The 16,987-nt window shown below is 53.0% G+C and overlaps 1 protein-coding gene across 1 annotated transcript; it reads left to right on the top strand.

Annotated features, from left to right (window-relative positions):
- The first annotated feature begins 976 nt into the window (after positions 1-976).
- ORAI3 (ORAI calcium release-activated calcium modulator 3) lies at positions 977-13,571 on the top strand. Its single transcript, XM_048517037.1, has 2 exons — positions 977-1,553; positions 11,866-13,571. The coding sequence occupies exons 1-2, from the start codon at positions 1,296-1,298 to the stop codon at positions 12,442-12,444; spliced, it is 837 nt and encodes a 278-aa protein (XP_048372994.1). The 5' UTR covers positions 977-1,295; the 3' UTR covers positions 12,445-13,571.
- Positions 13,572-16,987: the final 3,416 nt, after the last annotated feature.

Genomic DNA, 16,987 nt, shown 5'->3' with positions numbered 1-16,987 from the left:
ATGTGCACGGAAGGGAACATTTACCCAGGTCCTGGATTTACCCAGTTTTGTTTTTAACTGCAGGTGGATCGGCTTTCTTCCAAAACCCACTTTGGTGTGCGGGACGTACTTCGCTTGAATTGTGAACCCTGTACAACTTTGTATTGTCGGAGGCTTTCACCGCAGGAATCACTAGGGTGTTGTGGGTTTCCCTCTGAAGATGCCAGCCACAGAGGCAGGAGAAATGACAGGAGAAAATGCTACTGGAACACGGCCATACTACCCGGAAAACCCACAACACCCTGTACAACTTTGTACTGTGGATTGAGATGGGGAGCGTGTTGGTCGACAGCAGCGGATTAAAGAAATGGGGTCCAGGGGCAACTTTCAGCCCCACCGCCAAGTTTTATTCTTGGTGTAAGCTTTCCTCTGCGTGCACACGCTTCAGATACCACGAATAAAACGTTTCCCAAGAACAAAACCTGGTTGGTGGGAAAGGTCCCCCTGGCGTCAAACTTTGCGCAGCGTCCAAGTCTCTACAGTGGCGCAGCCTGTCCTGGACTGCACCATTTCGGGCTGCGGCGGGGGTGGAGGTGGGGGAGGAGGAGACAGCCTGTTGCAACTCTTCCAGAGGCGAAGGCCGAACCAAACGAATGGAGGGGAGGGGGGGTGTTGCAACGATTTGTAAGCATGTTTCTTTTGCAAAGGTTGGGAATCGCTGGAAAACGGAACGAGACACTCCGTTCCCCGCCCCCCCCCAAAAAAACTCCCTCCCCGTGCTCCCTGCCCTGCAACTTTCCTTCGCGAAGGCTCTTCTCCCCCCCCCCCCCCCCCGTGCAACCTGGCCGGAGGCTGTGAGGCGTCCCGACACGTGTCTCCTCGCGAGTCAGCGTGCGCTCCCACGAGATTGCAGCCTTCCCCGCTTGGAGGACCTCGGGAGAGAAGGGCTCCCCCCCCCCAGCCAAAAACAATCTACTCCCTTTCCCCCCTGCTTCCCTGTCTGGGTCTCCCCACCCCCGCGCCGTCCTCTCGCTGCTTCCCCTTTAATCGGCGGCCGAAGAGCCCGGCCAAGTCCCGCCGAGGGGCCCGCCCCGCCCGTCGCTCCGGCCCGCCCGCCCATTCGCCCGCCCTCTTTGCCGGTGTCGAGCCGGGCTGCGCGGCGCGGCGCCGGATCCGGGCTCGACTCTGGCCGGGACCTCCCGCGCGGAGCAGAGCCTCCCTCTCCCGGGGCAGTCTATCGGCTCCTTCTCAAGTCGCCGTTCCGTGGCTCCTGCCGCCTGCGCCCCGGTTGCGCGCGATCCTGAGCCGCCGGCCCGATGAAGCCCGGCGGGGGCGGCGAGGGGGCGGCGGAGGCGGAGGGCGCCGAAGGGGAGCGGGAGCCGCTGAACCCGGAGTCCTCGGAGACCTTGGGCGTCTCGGCCACCTACCGGGAGTTCGTGCGCCGGAGCTACCTGGAGCTGATGAGCGCCAACCAGCACTCCCTGCACGCCCTCAACTGGCGCCGCCTCTACCTGAGCCGGGCCAAGCTCAAGGCCTCCAGCCGCACCTCCGCCCTCCTCTCCGGCTTCGCCATGGTGAGTCCCCCTCCCCACCCCCGCTGCCCCCCACCTGCCCCCTTTCGCCTGCAAAGGGGCGTCGTCATCACCTGTTGCTCCGACCAGTGGTCAGCATTGCCCTGCGCTGCGCCACTTCCAGCCACAGAGGGCGCTCCACCAGGGAACATTCACTGCTCTTAACCCTTGGCTTCTTGCAACCGCTCGCCCCCTAACCACTGGTCCTGCCTGTCCTCCTCAAATGGCTCCAGGATGCTAACTGAAAGGCAACCGCTAGTCTCCTCTTTCCGGAGAAGGGGGACTGCCTTTTTTTGTGCCCTCCCTCCCCCCAGTCGCCCTGGCTGCGTCCCTTCTCCAAAGAAGGCGCAGAAATGGTCGCCCCCTAACCACTGGTCCTCACTGCCCCTCCTCTAATGGCTCCAGGACGCTCATTGAAATCTACATCTCCCCTTTTCACGCCCCTCTGGTTGCAAACCTGTTGATTTGATGTTGCTGCGGGCTTGCCAAAGTTAGGGACATGACGGAACCCAGATGTTCCGGCCATCCGAAACTTTGTTTATAAGGGTCTTTGTGGATCTGTAGGCAGAGAGAAGATCTTGTCCAGGCTCAGAGTAGAGTGAGAGATCTGGAAGCCGGGACTCCTGGGTCCGTTTCCCATTTTGGTCACTCTTTTCTTTGCTCCAAAACCTCGCAAGAACTTTTTTGGCGTCTCTGCTGCTCTTTGCAACCCCTGGCTGTAGCTGGGCTGGAACCTGATCCTTCCAAGGCAAGACGGTGGGGGCTGTAAAGCGACCAACAGACTGGGAATAATGATACAAAATTATCTATAAATTATCTATAAGTGATCCATGCACATATTGCTTGGCTACCGCGCTGTGGCTGTGCTTTATGAAATTGAGTTGAATGGCTTCTGGTTTCCCAGTGAGGGTGTTATATTACAGAAGACGTTTTGCTAAAGGCGTCCATGCCGGGGGGGGGGGGGGGGGGTTTGGTTTGTGGGCAGGCGGCGAGGGGACATCGCAAGGGAATCTGGAGAAGCAGCAGTTCCGGGTTCACTTGGTGGCCGCTGGAACGCAAACCCTACCTTACATAACCCGACGGGACACAGGAGTGGGAGACGGGGATCATGTTTTTCCGTATAAATAAATGTAACTTGGATACGCACCACCAGATGGTTAGGTTTACGCTCCTTGATCGCCTGGGGCTCACTCTGCTTCCTCCAGTCACCGAGGAGAGCAGTTTGTCGTTTTAATGTCAGGGTGCCCTGGGACAGTAGAAAGAGAAAGAGCCCCCGAAGATGTGCAGAAGATGTACGGTGCGCACAAGCTCCTCCGTAACCGGAAAATCCTTCCCCTTCTTCGATCCGAAATGCTGCCTCGCCTATGTGACCAATGTGGAGCGCTGCCACTTTTTAACCAGCCTATGAGAGGCAGTTTGCTAGGTCAGTGGAGCAAAAGGAATAGGGCCATATTCTGGGGGCCGCATCAAGCACATAATGGAGTCTCCTCCACTTGCAAGGGACGAGGTGTACAAAGTGGGGGTGTTCCCTTGCGCTGCCTTCTCTTCGGGTGTCCCCGCTCCCCCAGAATGAGGCTAGCAATACCGCCGGGGCTATGGGCACTTTGCTGTTCTATTCCCCAGAGCAGACCGATCCTTGCAAGCCCAGTCTAATTATTGCATCGTTCCCGCTATTACTTAAAACATTATTTGCACGTGCTTAGATTGTGAGGCTTCGATCAAAGCCTCTTTCAAAGAGCGCTGGTGACTGAAGGAAGGCTGCCCTGCTGGCGGAAGACGGCGATGGAAGTACCCTGGGGAGAATTCCGGAACTTTGGGGCCACGACCGAGAAGGCCGACTCTGGGGTTGTGTGTGTTCAGCCTCATCCCTTCTGAATCATGGCTATGAACTGATGCACTCCAAAATGTCCTGTCATTAACAGCCTCGCCCAGCTCTTGCCAACTGAGGGGCGTGGCTTCATAATATTGAGTCAATCCATCTCATGTTGGCTCTTCTTCTTTTCCTGCAACTTTTCCTAGCGTTATTGTCGTTTCCAGCGACTCTTGTCTTCTCATGATGTGACCAAAGTGTGACAGACTCTCAGGTGGCCACCCTGTAGGGGCAACCGAAGCAAGGCCTCCATACTTGCCCATGGTGGTCGAGTGGGTTCACAAGGGATGTTTGGTGGTCCTTTAGGACCAATCAAGACAAGAAGCAGAGGTTGATTTGCCATTGCCTTCCTCTCCTGGGTCTTCCTCGGAAGTCTCCCATCCAAAGACCATAGAATCATAGAGTTGGAAGAGACCCCCAAAGGCCATCAAGTCCAACCCCCTGCAATGCAGGAACACACAATCCAAGCACTCCTGACAGATGGCCATCCAGCCTCTCTTTAAAACCTCCAAAGAAGGAGACTCCACCACTCTCCGAGGTCATGCATTCCACTGTCGAACAGCCCTGACAGTCAGGAAGTTTTTCCTGATATTTAGGTGGAATCTCTTTTCCTTGAACCGATTCCTCCTGGTCCTAGTCCAGTGGTGGCGAACCTATGGCACGGGTGCCAAAGGTGGCACTCAGAGCCGTCTCTGTGAGCACACGCAAACAGAGTGCCTCCCCCACACACATCTAGGCTGGCTTGGGCCACTGGGCTTGATTATTAGCATTAGCTAATTGATTATTAGCATTAAACCTAAGACCTAGTTTTGGGGAAGCAGTGTAGGTTAACCCTGTTAAGCGCTGTTAAACCCCACTGATTTTCATGAGAAGAACTAAAGCGTGATCCTTTACCTGGGAGTAAGCTCAGTTGCTGGCAATGGGGCTTGCTTCTGAACAAACCCTCCTAGGGCTGCAGATTCACCCGTTAAAGAGTTGCATGGTTGCTTCAAAGCAAAGCCACCGACTACCACCAAGCTTACTCCCGAGTAACGCATGCCTTGGAGCCAACCGTTTTTCCTAAACTAAAACCTCAGTATTCAGGTTAAATTGCCGTGTTGGCACTTTGCGGATAAATAAGTGGGTTTTGGGTTGCGGTTTGGGCACTCAGCCTCCAAAAGGTTCGCCATCGCTGTCCTAGTCTCTGGAGCAGCAGAAAACAAGCTTGCTCCCTCACCAACATGACATCCCTTCAAATATTTAAACACGACCAACCTTGCTTAGCTTCCAAAATCTGAGGGCTTGGGGCTATTGCAATCCACATCCCAGTTAGTACCCTATCCCATAACTCTTTAAGACATCCACATTTTCTCCAACGTTCTGAGGTTTGTTCCCTAACCGTGTCTGCAGAACTGCAGACCAAGCGTGAGGCTTGCTTTGATCAGAAAAAAAGCAGAAATGGACCTGCTCTGTGGTCACACCCCAGCCTTCCATGCACAACATCAGCAACCTCCTTCGTTTCCCCCTTCTGTGTCCCCGCCCGGATGCACCTTCACCGTTTTTGCCTCGAACGCAGCTCAACAGCTTGTTCTTTGATGCAGAAGACCCAGAGGCAGGCAGATGTGAGCAGGGGGGCTCTCCCTGGAAGGGCAGTTTGACCTCCAGGGCGCTAAATCTCCCCAGCCTGGCTGGAAGAGCAGGATGTAGCCAGATAAAAAACACTGCACACGTCGCTTCCGTTTCTGCTTTCACGTTTGCAGCAAGAGAGCTTTCATCTTGCAATCTTTTTCTTTAAAAGCCGACTTGTTAAAACTCGCGGTCCTCCAGATCAGTGTTTTCCAACCTTTTCGACGTCACGGTACCCATGACCTCACTCTTCATATCTCACGGTACCCCTGCCATCCTCCCCCCCACCTTCCCCTCCCAGGGTGAAGGGAAGCACGGGGGTGTGGGGGTGTGGGAAGTGGCTGCTGACCTTGCGCCAGGCCCTGCCCCCTGGGCCAGCTCCATATCCTTGCTGGTGCCAGCGGGAGACACCACAAAAGTGAGGGGGGCCGGTAGCGTTGCCGCGGTACCCCGGGACATGCTCACGGCACCCCGGGGTACCACGGAACCTTTGTTGGGAATCACTGCTCCAGATGTCATGGACTACAATTCCCATCATCCCCTGCCAGCATCATGCTGGCAGGGAATGATGGGAACTGTAGTCCATGACATCTGGAGGGCCCGCAAGTTTGACACCTGTGTGTTAAGTCATCTGATGCTCTTTGGGAGTCACCCTCATGTATACAGTTTCTTTCTGTTGGGAGGGAACGGCTGTCTGCACATGTTCAGAGGGCTGAAGAGGCTACCTTTAAGGGAAAAACTGAAGCTAGTTCCTGTCATGGAGGAAGGGTGTTTTGCATAGGATCAGGAGGGTAGTTGGCTGGGAGAGATGTTTTGTTTGCTGCGTGGAGCGATGGGATACTGAGTAGGCTGGAAAACACTCTGCTAAGAGAGGCAGAATTTTAGCATCTGGATTGCAGTCCTTTGCAATGAGCTGCACGCTGCTGTTGCGCTCAGCTAACCATGCCGTGTGAAAATAGCGTTATGACCTTCTAAGTCGATCGCTCTTCAGCAGGGGGTACGATTCCTACTTAGTTGGTAGAGCGCTGGCAACATCCCGAGTGAGAAATCCCGTGAGAAATTTATGGTCGCCAGAAAGTGCAAGGCTTTTTTCCCCCAAAAAGTGATAGTTAACATTTCAGGGGCTCTTAAAATCTAAACCCGTGGCCCCCACCCTTTTGAAACAACGTGCTTGGTATGAAAAAAACCAAAGCATTCATAAATCATACTGAAACCGCCAAACGTTGGGGCACGCTTCCAAAGGTTTCTTGACTCACTTTCGGGTCAGGACTTGCAGGTTGGGAAACAATGATTTAAACAGTGGCCTTCTTTTAAGATGTTAGGCAGAGTTCAAATATAATATAAATCTTGCCTGACTTCAGCTCCGTGCAGTTTTCCTAGCAGGCTCTGCATGCCCCCCTCCACCAAGGATTCCTTTGCGCCCAAAGGATTAGTTTTCTCCTCCACAGTTCCTGAGTTATCATGACCACACCCTCGCCATCAGATTTAGACGGTCTGCCACCCTGGGTAAACAATGCCACACCCGGGTTGGAGATTCTCGAACTTAAGTGCTCTCAAAGCAAATCCATCGCTATCAAAATTATCCTTGTTAGTGCTTGGTGGGAGACCCAATCCTGAAAAAATTCATGGTCGCCATTATTGAGAAGCAGGCCATTGCTGCGTGGAGCGATGGGATACTGAGTAGGCTGGAAAACACTCTGCTAAGAGAGGCAGAATTTTAGCATCTGGATTGCAGTCCTTTGCAATGAGCTGCACGCTGCTGTTGCGCTCAGCTAACCATGCCGTGTGAAAATAGCGTTATGACCTTCTAAGTCGATCGCTTTTGGCGGCAGTGTTGGCGAAGGACTACAATTCAAGGACTACAACTACAGTGGTGGTGAAGGACTACAATTCAAGGACTACAGTTCCCATCAGCCCCTGCCAGCATGGCCAACTGGCCATGCTGGCAGGGGCTGATGGGAGTTGTAGTCCATGAACACCTGGCGTGCCATAGGTTCGCCACCACTGCCCTACGGGTTCGCCATAAGTCAGCTGCGACTTGACTTGACTTTCCACTACCAAATCTGACTACATTCAGTGGGGCTTATGCTGATACGGTGTGTGTAAGATTGCAGCCTTTGCTAAAGGCTGTCCTGTGGTATGTTCTGTGGAGAGCTAGCCTGGTGTAGTGGTTAAGAGCAGCTGTATTCTAATCTGGAGAACAAGGTTTGATTCCCCACTTCCACATGTCATCTGGTGAATCAGATTTGTTTCCCTGCTCCTACGCAAGAAGAAGAGTTTGGATTTATACCCCACCTTTCTGTCCTGTAAGGAGGCTTACAAGCTCTTTTCCTTTCCTCTCCACACAACAGACACCTGGTGAGGCAGGTGGGGCTGAGAGAGTTCAGTGAGAACTGTGGCTAGCCCAGATCACCTGGCCAGAATGTAGGAATGCAGAAACACATCTGGTTCACCAGATAAGCCTCTGCCATTCGGGAATCAAACCCGGTCCTCCAGATTAGAATCCACCTGCTCTTAACACTATACCTGCTGGGAGACGTTGGGCTAGTCACAGTTTTCTCAGAGCTCTCTCAGCCCCACCTATCTCACAAGGCGTCTGTTGTGGGGAGAGGAAGGGAAAGGAGTTTGCAAGCCACCTTGAGCCTCCTTATAAGAAAAAACGGCCAGGTATAAATCCAAACTCTTCTTCTTTTTCTTCTGTGTCCCCTCAATCTTGGCCCAGTCAGTCTCTTTAAGAACATAAGAACACGTCAGCTGGATCAGACCAGAGTCCATCTAGTCCAGCTCTCTGCTACTCACAGTGGCCCACCAGGTGCCTTTGGGAGCTCACATGCAGGATGTGAAAGCAATGGCCTTCTGCTGCTGCTGCTGCTCCCGAGCACCTGGACTGTTAAGGCATTTGCAATCTCAGATCAAAGAGGATCAAGATTGGTAGCCCTCTTGCATGGCATTGTAATAGCAGTTTTATTGTTGGACTTAGACCAGAGAGGCCCGAGTTTGAATCCCCAGCCAGGCTCACTGAGACTCCTGCTGTTTCTGAACCCTGTCAGGTTGTGGTGAACGTAAATTAGGGTGGGGACACTGTGTCCAAGGCTGCCTCTGAGCTCCTCAGAGGCAGGGTGGAAGGAAAAAATAACTCCTCACACAGAGTCCCTCTTCTGCCGCCTGTGCAGGTCCCAAGGCAGAACCGCATTCCACACTGTGTGAGCTCATGCGCTCGTAACCAAAGCAACGGAGGGCTTAGGGGAGGGCAGGAGGAAGGGAGAAATGAGATCAATTGCAGGTCCTATTCCGCTTGAAGTGGGGGGGGGGGGATTTGCAGGGTTTTCCCTTAAGAGGGTGACATTTCTCTGCTATTTCTAATCTTCTGTCCTGCTTTCCAGAATGGGAGCTCCCAAAACGATAGTATTATTAATTCCCCCCCCCCCCCGCGCGCACACACACGCATATGCACGCATACAGAGAAAAGGCAAGAATATAGTATGATGTAAGCCCACGAAATAGCATGCCCCTCAGGGAAAAAAAATCAAAAGAGCATTGACTGATACCAGCATTCTCTCCAGGAAACCAAAAGTTGGACTGTGCGGCAGTGGCGTAGGAGGTTAAGAGCTCATGTATCTAATCTGGAGGCACCGGGTTTGATTCCCAGCTCTGCCGTCTGAGCTGTGGAGGCTTATCTGGGGAATTCAGACTAGCCTGTGCACTCCCACACACGCCAGCTGGGTGACCTTGGGCTAGTCACAGCTTCTCGGAGCTCTCTCAGCCCCACCCACCTCACAGGGTGTTTGTTGTGAGGGGGGAAGGGCAAGGAGATTGTGAGCCCCTTTGAGTCTCCTGCAGGAGAGAAAGGGGGGATATAAATCTAAACTCCTCCTCCTCCTCCTCCTCTTCTTCTTCTTCTTCTTCTTCCCCTTCCCCTTCCCCTCCTCCTTCTCCTCCTCCTCCTCTTCTTCTTCCAAAGAACAAGAGGGAAAAATTCCAGTGGAGCATGATCAGCAAGGATGCGGGGAACACCATTAAGAGCTTTATACCCACCCCCCTTTCCCTGCTGTACATTTTTCCTTTTATATTTGATTTATACCCCACCTTTCTCTCCTGTCAGGAGACTCAAGGTGGCTTGCAAGCTCCTTCCCCTTACTCTCCCCACAACAGACACCTTGTGAGGCGGGTGGGGCTGAGAGAGTTCAGCGAGAACTGTGACTAGCCCGAGGTCACCCAGCAGGAACGGAAGAGTGTGGAAACATATCTGTTCGCCAGAGAAGCCTCTGCCACTCAGGTGGAGGAGGGGGGGGGATCAAACCCGGTTCCCCAGATTAGAATCCACCTGCTCTTAACCACTATGTCCCGCTGGCCAGGGTTGGGCAGAGGTCCAGTCTGCACAAGCTCAAAGGCACTGGGTTTTGGCAGAGGTGGAGGGGCTGAACAGAAGGTATGTCTCCCGTGCCCCCTCCCCCTCCTCCGTTCATCCCCTGGGCATACTTGCTGAGTCTCCAGCACGTGCTAATTGGTGGGGCCGATGCCAATCATCTGTCACCGCTCTGGTTAATGTGGCCCACTTTCTGAAACCAATACTCTTCCAGTGCGCCCCCCCCCCCCCCCCCGCAAGTAACTTGACTCAGGGCCTCCAGCATCGTTTTGATTGGATCGGAGTTCGTTTGCGCGGTATTCCTCGCGCTCAGCGTTTGGTTCCGCCTGCATCAGCTCTTTGGGCAACCCTTGCTATTGGGGTGGGGGGGGAGTGTGTGCGTGGGTCTGTCTTCACCTCCCCATGCTTCTTGACGCTCCCCAGACATTGCAGAGTGACCCACCGGATTGTGAGAATGACTTTGCTACGGGGTTAAATCTTTCCTCTCTTCCCCCCCCCCCTCTGATTCTCTGGGGAAACTGCCAAGGACCTGGAATCGGTGCCAGAGCATGAACTGTGCCCAGCTCAACTGGAATAGGGGGCACTTTTTTCCTATCCTTGGTAAGAATTCCAGGGAAGAAGAATCGTAGAGTTGGATAGATATTCCGTCACGAGGGCCGACGTAAGTTCCAATCATCCTGCCGCTGTAGGAACAGCAAAGCACTCCTGCGGCGGTACCGATCCAGTTTGCCTCGGTTTAAAAACCTCCTGGCGAGGGATTCTGAGTGGCAAGGAATTCCCATCGGTGCCGAATCAGCCCCGGATGGTTTTGTGCCTTCCCGGAATGTTTTTGTGTGGTCTTCCTTTTCCCGCACCCTGAATTTATTACTCCAGAACCCAGTCTCTGAGGCGCGGCAGAAAAACAAGTTTGCTCCCTCTTCTAATGTGGTATCCCTCTTCCCGACAATGAGGCTTTAAACATAGCCAGCCCATGTCCTTCCGGTCCTTTTGCTGGTCAGACTAAACATCCCCGGCTCCCTACACCTCTCTTCGTAGGGCATGGATTCAGAGGCGTACAGCCCAGGGGGACATATGGGGTCAAATATCCCCGGGCTGTAGCCATTTAGTCACGTGGGGGTGGAAAATCGTCCCCCCACCCCACCCTTCTTCCTTCCCCCAGGTCCATACACTGTCTTCAAGACCTGGTGCAAAAAAAAGTTTGGTCGTGGCAGGGGAGGGCCCATGCCGGGGGGTGGGTGGGTGGGCGGGATGGGGGCAGCAGCAGAAAACTCAGATTTCGCACCGGGCTACATTTTCCCTTGATACACCTCCGGGTGAGGATTACTAAAATATCGCATGTGAAATTGTGAGCGTACGAAGGGCTCCACGGCGTTGCGATTTTGACCATCTGATTATTGTGAATGGGCCCGCCGTAATGGTTTTCCTCGAGAGGCAGAGACTGGGAATCGGACAAAGAAACCTTTACAGTCCATTCATGGCGGTGAATTTCTCCTGAATGGGCAATTCACTGGCAAGAATTGTATGTGTGCCAGAAACTGGAGCTTTACGGATGATTTGAATGGGAATGGTTTGAATGGATGGAGACTGAGAAAGACAGAGCATGGAGTGTTAGCTGGGAACTAGGATGCTGCCGTGGGATTGGGGAGGGAGAGGGAAAGGAGAGCGCACGCTCTCGGGAAAATGCAACCAGGGATTGGTAGATTTGCTACCAGCTGTTGGGGTGTCTGTCTGCTTCCGCCGTGCCTTGTATGCATACTTGAAAATAAAACAAGGACAAAAATATGGCTGTGTTTCCAGTTGCGTTGTCTCCGTCCAAAGGAAACTAAAATTTGGCAGCCCTGCCCCTTCCCCCACCCAGAAGTTGGGAGTGCAGACCAGTTATGGTTATCAGCGCCATGGTGGGGGATACGGTTCTCCCCGAATGGCAACTGAATTCCAGGCCACAGAGATTGGTCCATCTGACAACTTTGGAAGGAGAATACGCCAGAGAAATCACAACCCTGCCGAGCTCCCTCCCAAGACGGATTGTGTACTTTCCTTGTGGCACAGAGTGGTAAGCTGCAGTCCTGCAGTCCAAGCTCTGCTCACAACCTGAGTTCGATCCCGACGGAAGTCGGTTGCAGGTACCTGGCTCAAGGTTGGCTCAGCTGTCCATCCTTGTGAGGTCAGTAAAACAAGCATCCAGCTTGCTGGAGGTAAAGTCTAGACCAGGGGTCTGCATGGCCAATTGGCATGGCCAATTGGCCATGCTGGCAGGGGCTGATGGGAATTGTAGTCCATGAATATCTGGAGAGCTGGTGGTTGCAGACCCCTGGTCTAGAAGACAGTGGCATAAACAAAGTCTGGCTACTAAAAGTCATGATGTGATGGCGCCCCATGGGTCAGCTAAGACCTGGTACTACCCAGGACTACCTTTACCTTTAGGGATTATGTAAAAGTGAAGTGATCAGTGATCCGTTTGTTTTATTTCAAAGGTGGCGATGGTGGAAGTCCAACTCGAGGACTACAACTACCCGTGGGAACTGCTGGTAGCTTTCAGCGCCTGCACGACCGTGCTGGTGGCCGTCCACCTCTTCGCCCTCATGGTGAGCACCTGCATCCTGCCCAACATCGAGGCGGTCAGCAACATCCACAACCTCAACTCGGTCAACGAGTCGCCCCACGAACGCATGCACCGCTACATCGAGCTGGCCTGGGGCTTCTCCACTGCTTTGGGCATTTTCCTCTTCCTGACCGAGGTGGTGCTGATCTGTTGGGTCAAATTCATGCCCATAGGCAGGGTTTCCCCCGCTGGGAAATGTTGCGCCACTCCTCCGACCCTTGCTGGTAGCCCTGCCCCGATGGTGACCCCTCTGGACAACTCTGGTTGGAACGCTGCCTTGGCCTCTACCGTGATTATGGTCCCAGTTGGGGTGGTTTTCATCATCTTTGCTTTGCACTTCTACCGGTCCCTGGTGGGCCACAAAACCGACCGGCATCAGCAAGAATTGGAGGAACTGAACCAGATCAAATATCAGCTGGACGGGGAAGCCACGGCGCTGCAAGTGGTGTGAAGTTTGGCGGCATCGGCTTGGAAGCGAACGGGCGTATGTCGTTGTGGCGGTTATTTCGAGAGAAAATGAGAAGGGAAGGTTTGACTCGGTGGAGAAACGGCAAGGTACCATTGGAACTCCACCCGAAAGCTACTGGGATCTTTTCGAAGAGAAGATTTATTTGCCGTTTTGCAACATTTACCCACGTTCCCCCAGAACAGAAAGGCAAAAGTTGGAGAGAGATTAGTTGCAACAGACGCTTCCTGAAAGCAGCTGCGGACATCCTTATCTGGCCGAAGCTTTTGCGACTGGGTCGTTCAGTGGCATTTCGAGAATGCAACAGAAAGTCGCCTTGAAGCGAGGAAACAACTGAAATTTGTTGATAGGAGCAGAGCTGGTGGCTTGGCTGGTTTGGACGCGACGTGTCTTTGCCCCCCTGACCCGTTAGATTCCTAGTTGCGGTCCTTCCACAGTGCTCGGCGGATGCTGTGTATGTCCTCTTGGGGTATGTTTGCTTGTCCGTTTTCCCAAAAGAAGAGGGAGAAAAGGCACAATCTTACTCATATGAGCCATAGGACTGACAATTGGAGGAAGGCAGTGGAAGAAGAACTGATCCGGTCAATTCTTTCTCTTTTTTGCCTCCTTCATTTTTATAATGTGGGAATGTGTTTACAGTAATGGTCAGAAACTTGGTACCTGCAGGGCCGCTACTGTCCGCCTCCTGGGGTTTTCCAGCACTAGAAACAGAAACCTCAAGGTCCGAGGCCGGGACCTGGGCTGCAAACTCACACGTAAACGTGAACTTGCTGCAGAAGCGCATTGATGATATGTGTGATGGGAACGTGGCCTTTGCCCAAAATTGGGCCGCAAAAGCGGAGGGTAGAGATCCATTTTTCTGCTTTCGGGTGTGGAGTTTTGCACACTGTGAACTGGTTAGTTTGAGTCACAAAACCCCTCCCCCTTTCTCAAGGCATAGCGCCTACTGCCATGTGCCGGTCACGAAGCCGCTCCCTTCCCCTCCTTCGCAGGGGAAGGTTTCAAAATGTGGGGAAAAGAGACAGGAGAACAGCCTTAACAAAACGCCGGCAACGTTTAAGCAGGGGAACTATGTCAGCGCCATGCAAATAAAATGAAAAATAAAAACAGGAGACGCTGCCTCAAGTATGGAAACAAGGGCACCAGCCAACACTGGATGTGACAATACAGTGGGGTAGGGGAAAGTAGCATTTGCTCCGCGGCAGAACTAAAAACTCTGCGCCCGCTCCTGGTTTGGGCTGTGGCTGTATGCAGGCCCCAGTGGACTACCGGGTCCAATGTGTACTTCAGCCTCAGAAACCCTCCCTTGCATGCCACCCCTCCCTCCCCTCCCCCTCCCTCCCCTAGGGTGGGTGGGCCAAGTCCAGATGTTGGACCCCCTCCCTCCCCTTCCTTGCATGCCACCCTCACTCCCTCCCCTTCCCTCTCTTGCATGCCACCCCTCTCTCCCCTTCCCTTGCATGCCACCCCTCCCTCCCCTCCCCTTCCCTCCCCTAGGGTGGGTGGGCCAGGTCCAGATGCTGGACCCCCTCCCTCCCTTCCTTGCATGCCACCCCTCACTCCCTCCCCTTCCCTCTCTTGCATGCCACCCTCCCTCCCTCCCCTTCCCTTGCATGCCACCCCTCCCTCCCAATGTGTACTTCAGCCTCAGAAACCGGTTCAGGCACAGAAGTCCTCTGCAACACAGCTGCACTTGGTTGGTAGGTAGTTTGAAGCCTCTGGATTGGCTGGGTCTAGTGTTGGTACCGGAAGCCAGGTGGCCAAGAGAGCCACCCGTGCTTGAGGCTCTAGCAGCTGGCTTCGGTGCTCTATGCACCAGGGCTGGATTTGGATGACCATATAGGTCCAGCCTTGCCCCTCAGCACCCATATTGTGCCTGGCTCCACCAGGGTGGAGTTCTTTACAGTTGCCTAGCAACAACAGGAAATATTCCTCCCCCCTATCATAGGGAGGAGTGTGGGGTAGTTGCTAGGTAATAACAACCTATTACCTTTCTCCCAGCATGGTTGGCTTAATTGAGGATAACACCCTGGCAATGGGGCACTGCTACCAGCCACAAAGAAAGTATACGTTTGGGGGGGTCTTGTGGGAGGGGATGCATCTTATTTGTCCCTGGTCCGGCGCAGTCAAATTCTTAAGAGCTGGCCTTGTCTTTGAGATATCAAGCAGGGAATGTTTCAGAGATGACTCACGTCCTTGGTGTACCGCTCTTGCTTCTATAGAAGGACAACTCATTCCTAGCTGTCAGGCTGAAGGGAAATGGTGTATTTTTGCTGGGCAAAAAGGAAACGGAGGGCAGAATGTTGGAGGTTGAGCTGCGCACAGCTGTTACCATTCTTTCACAGCTGGGTTTGTCTCTTGGATCATCACCAGAATAGCACCCGTGTACAGAGGCGCACAAGGCCGGATGACCAAACTTCCTGCATCTGTTGCCACAAATGCTTTACGCTGATGGGGATGGCAAGATGTATATCCCTATGACCATGGTGGCGAACCTATGGCACGCCAGATGTTCATGGACTACAATTCCCATCAGCCCCTGCCAGCATGGCCAATTGGCCACGCTGGCAGGGGCTGATGGGAATGTAGGATCCACCAGACCTCTCCAGCAGCAGCCAAGAGTAGGGAGCTACGTGATGCGATGTCACTTCTGGTTTCCAAATGGAAGTGACGCCATGAAGCTCTGGGAATCCATGCCTCTCTATGGTGAGAAACCATAGAGTTAGGTGAATTTCTAGAGTGCCGCGATGTCACTTCTGGGTACAAACTGGAAGGAATGTCAGGAAGCGGCACATCCTCACTTCCCAAAGGTTTCCACTGTTTGTCAACATTCAGCAAGGAACTTGAGGCCAGCTTAAGGTGTTATATTCCTCTGCACAAGGTAGCTTGCAGCCAGGGGCAACATAGGCCCGGGTGGGGGTGCTAGTAACTCCCCCATAACACACTGCTGGCTGGCATGAGCTGAACCCGTGGGGTGTGTCCGTGCCTTCTCCCTTCCGTCATCCCAAGCAGCTGCTTGAGTGCCTGGGTTGGAGAACTGACCCGGCTTCCACTTTGGAGCCTGCTCACTTTATCTATAGGAAATACCGTTGCTTAAGAAATCGTTTTTAGAGTGAGTGCTAAGCTTGCCTTTGGTGCCTTCCAGGTCACGAGCAGGGACAGATCTTGCCTTCCTTTCTGTCACATGGCCAGCTGGCTTTGTTCGCTTGGACTCCGCAAGAGTTGCTGAGAATCAGATCAGCCCTGCCTGGCATTCCATTTTTTGGGTTATGTTAGGTGCAGCACAGCCCAAAGACCTTTCACGTAGCTGGGGGGGGGGGGGGGGGTCCTCAGGGGAGCTACTCATTGTCACCCTGCCCAATTCAATCCAGGATCACTTTACAAACCGACAAGATTTTCACGTATAACCTTTTGAGTGTGAAAGGCACACACAAAATAATGCGTTTTCAAACCACTTTCACAACTGTTTGCAAGTGGATTTTGCTATTCCGCACAGCCTCAAAGAGCACTGAAAGCAGTTTGAAAGTGCATTATTCTGCATGTGCGGAAGGAGCCAAAGCTTCCTCTGTCAGATCTGATTAAGAGAGTTCTGATTCTCAAAATCTTGTGTGTCCCCCTCCCCAAAATCTTGTGGGTCTCTAAGGTGCTCCTGGATTTGAAACAAGCTATTCTAATGCAGACCGACATGGCAACCCTCTGACACTGCTGTGCCCAACGGTGATGAGGCTCAGTTGTTTATCGGAGGCGAAAAGGTGGCGTAATTGAAGCTGGTAAAAAGATGTTGCGGATAATTTCTTGGAGAAACGACATCTGCTGGAGATTCGGCATGGCCTGATATTGAGCACGGTGCCCTTTCTTAACCGCTCTAGATGGGTAGTTCAGCCTCTTGTGCCTTGACTTTAAAAAAAAAAAAAACACCTTCCCCTGCAGCAAACACTGGCGGATTCCACATGGGCCAAAAACAGTAGTGTGAAAACGGTGCAAACCCTTTTACACTGTTTTAAACCCTTTGACATCGTTTTCACACCGCTGTTTTTGGCCCATGTGGAATCCGCCGCTGTTTTAACTGACTGTTGTGGGTTTTCCGGGCTGTGGTCAGGTAGTTTTTGCTTCTAACGTTTTGCCCGCCTGTATGGCTGGCATCTTCACAGGCACGTCTCAGTAGCATGCCCTTGAAGATGTCAGTCATAGAGATGGGGAGAAACGTTCAGGAGAAAAACCTACCACGCCATTGCAACACAGCCCGGAAAACCCACGACAGCCAGCTGATTCCAGCCGTGAAAGCCTTTGACAAGCCATTAATCACTGCTTCAGTTGACATTTTAGCCAGGTGAAAACAAGGCTCTGCGCACGCGGATGGTACTCGCTTTCTGGTTTGATGCACTTGCTCACGTACTTCTTGCCTGTCCTCGACGGATGGGAGTCAAGGATACCCGTTTCTGGCACTTTCTATTCTGGATCTGTTTTTCAAATTAAAAAAAGAGGTTTTTAAGGAAAAACGAGCAAAACGTTGTCAAAGAGGAGTCTT

The sequence above is a fragment of the Sphaerodactylus townsendi genome, linkage group LG15 (genome assembly GCF_021028975.2).
Source record: "Sphaerodactylus townsendi isolate TG3544 linkage group LG15, MPM_Stown_v2.3, whole genome shotgun sequence".
Classification (NCBI taxonomy): Eukaryota; Metazoa; Chordata; class Lepidosauria; order Squamata; family Sphaerodactylidae; genus Sphaerodactylus; species Sphaerodactylus townsendi.
The sequence above is the reverse complement of the archived record's forward strand: the minus strand, read 5'-3'. Positions and strand labels throughout refer to the sequence as shown.

Excerpts from the sequence above, each read along its gene's own strand:
- ORAI3 (XM_048517037.1), top strand. The coding sequence starts at position 1,296 with ATGAAGCCCGGCGGGGGCGGCGAGGGGGCGGCGGAGGCGGAGGGCGCC. Across the intron at positions 1,554-11,865 it reads TCCTCTCCGGCTTCGCCATG|GTGGCGATGGTGGAAGTCCA; the intron begins GTGAGTCCCCCT and ends TTTATTTCAAAG.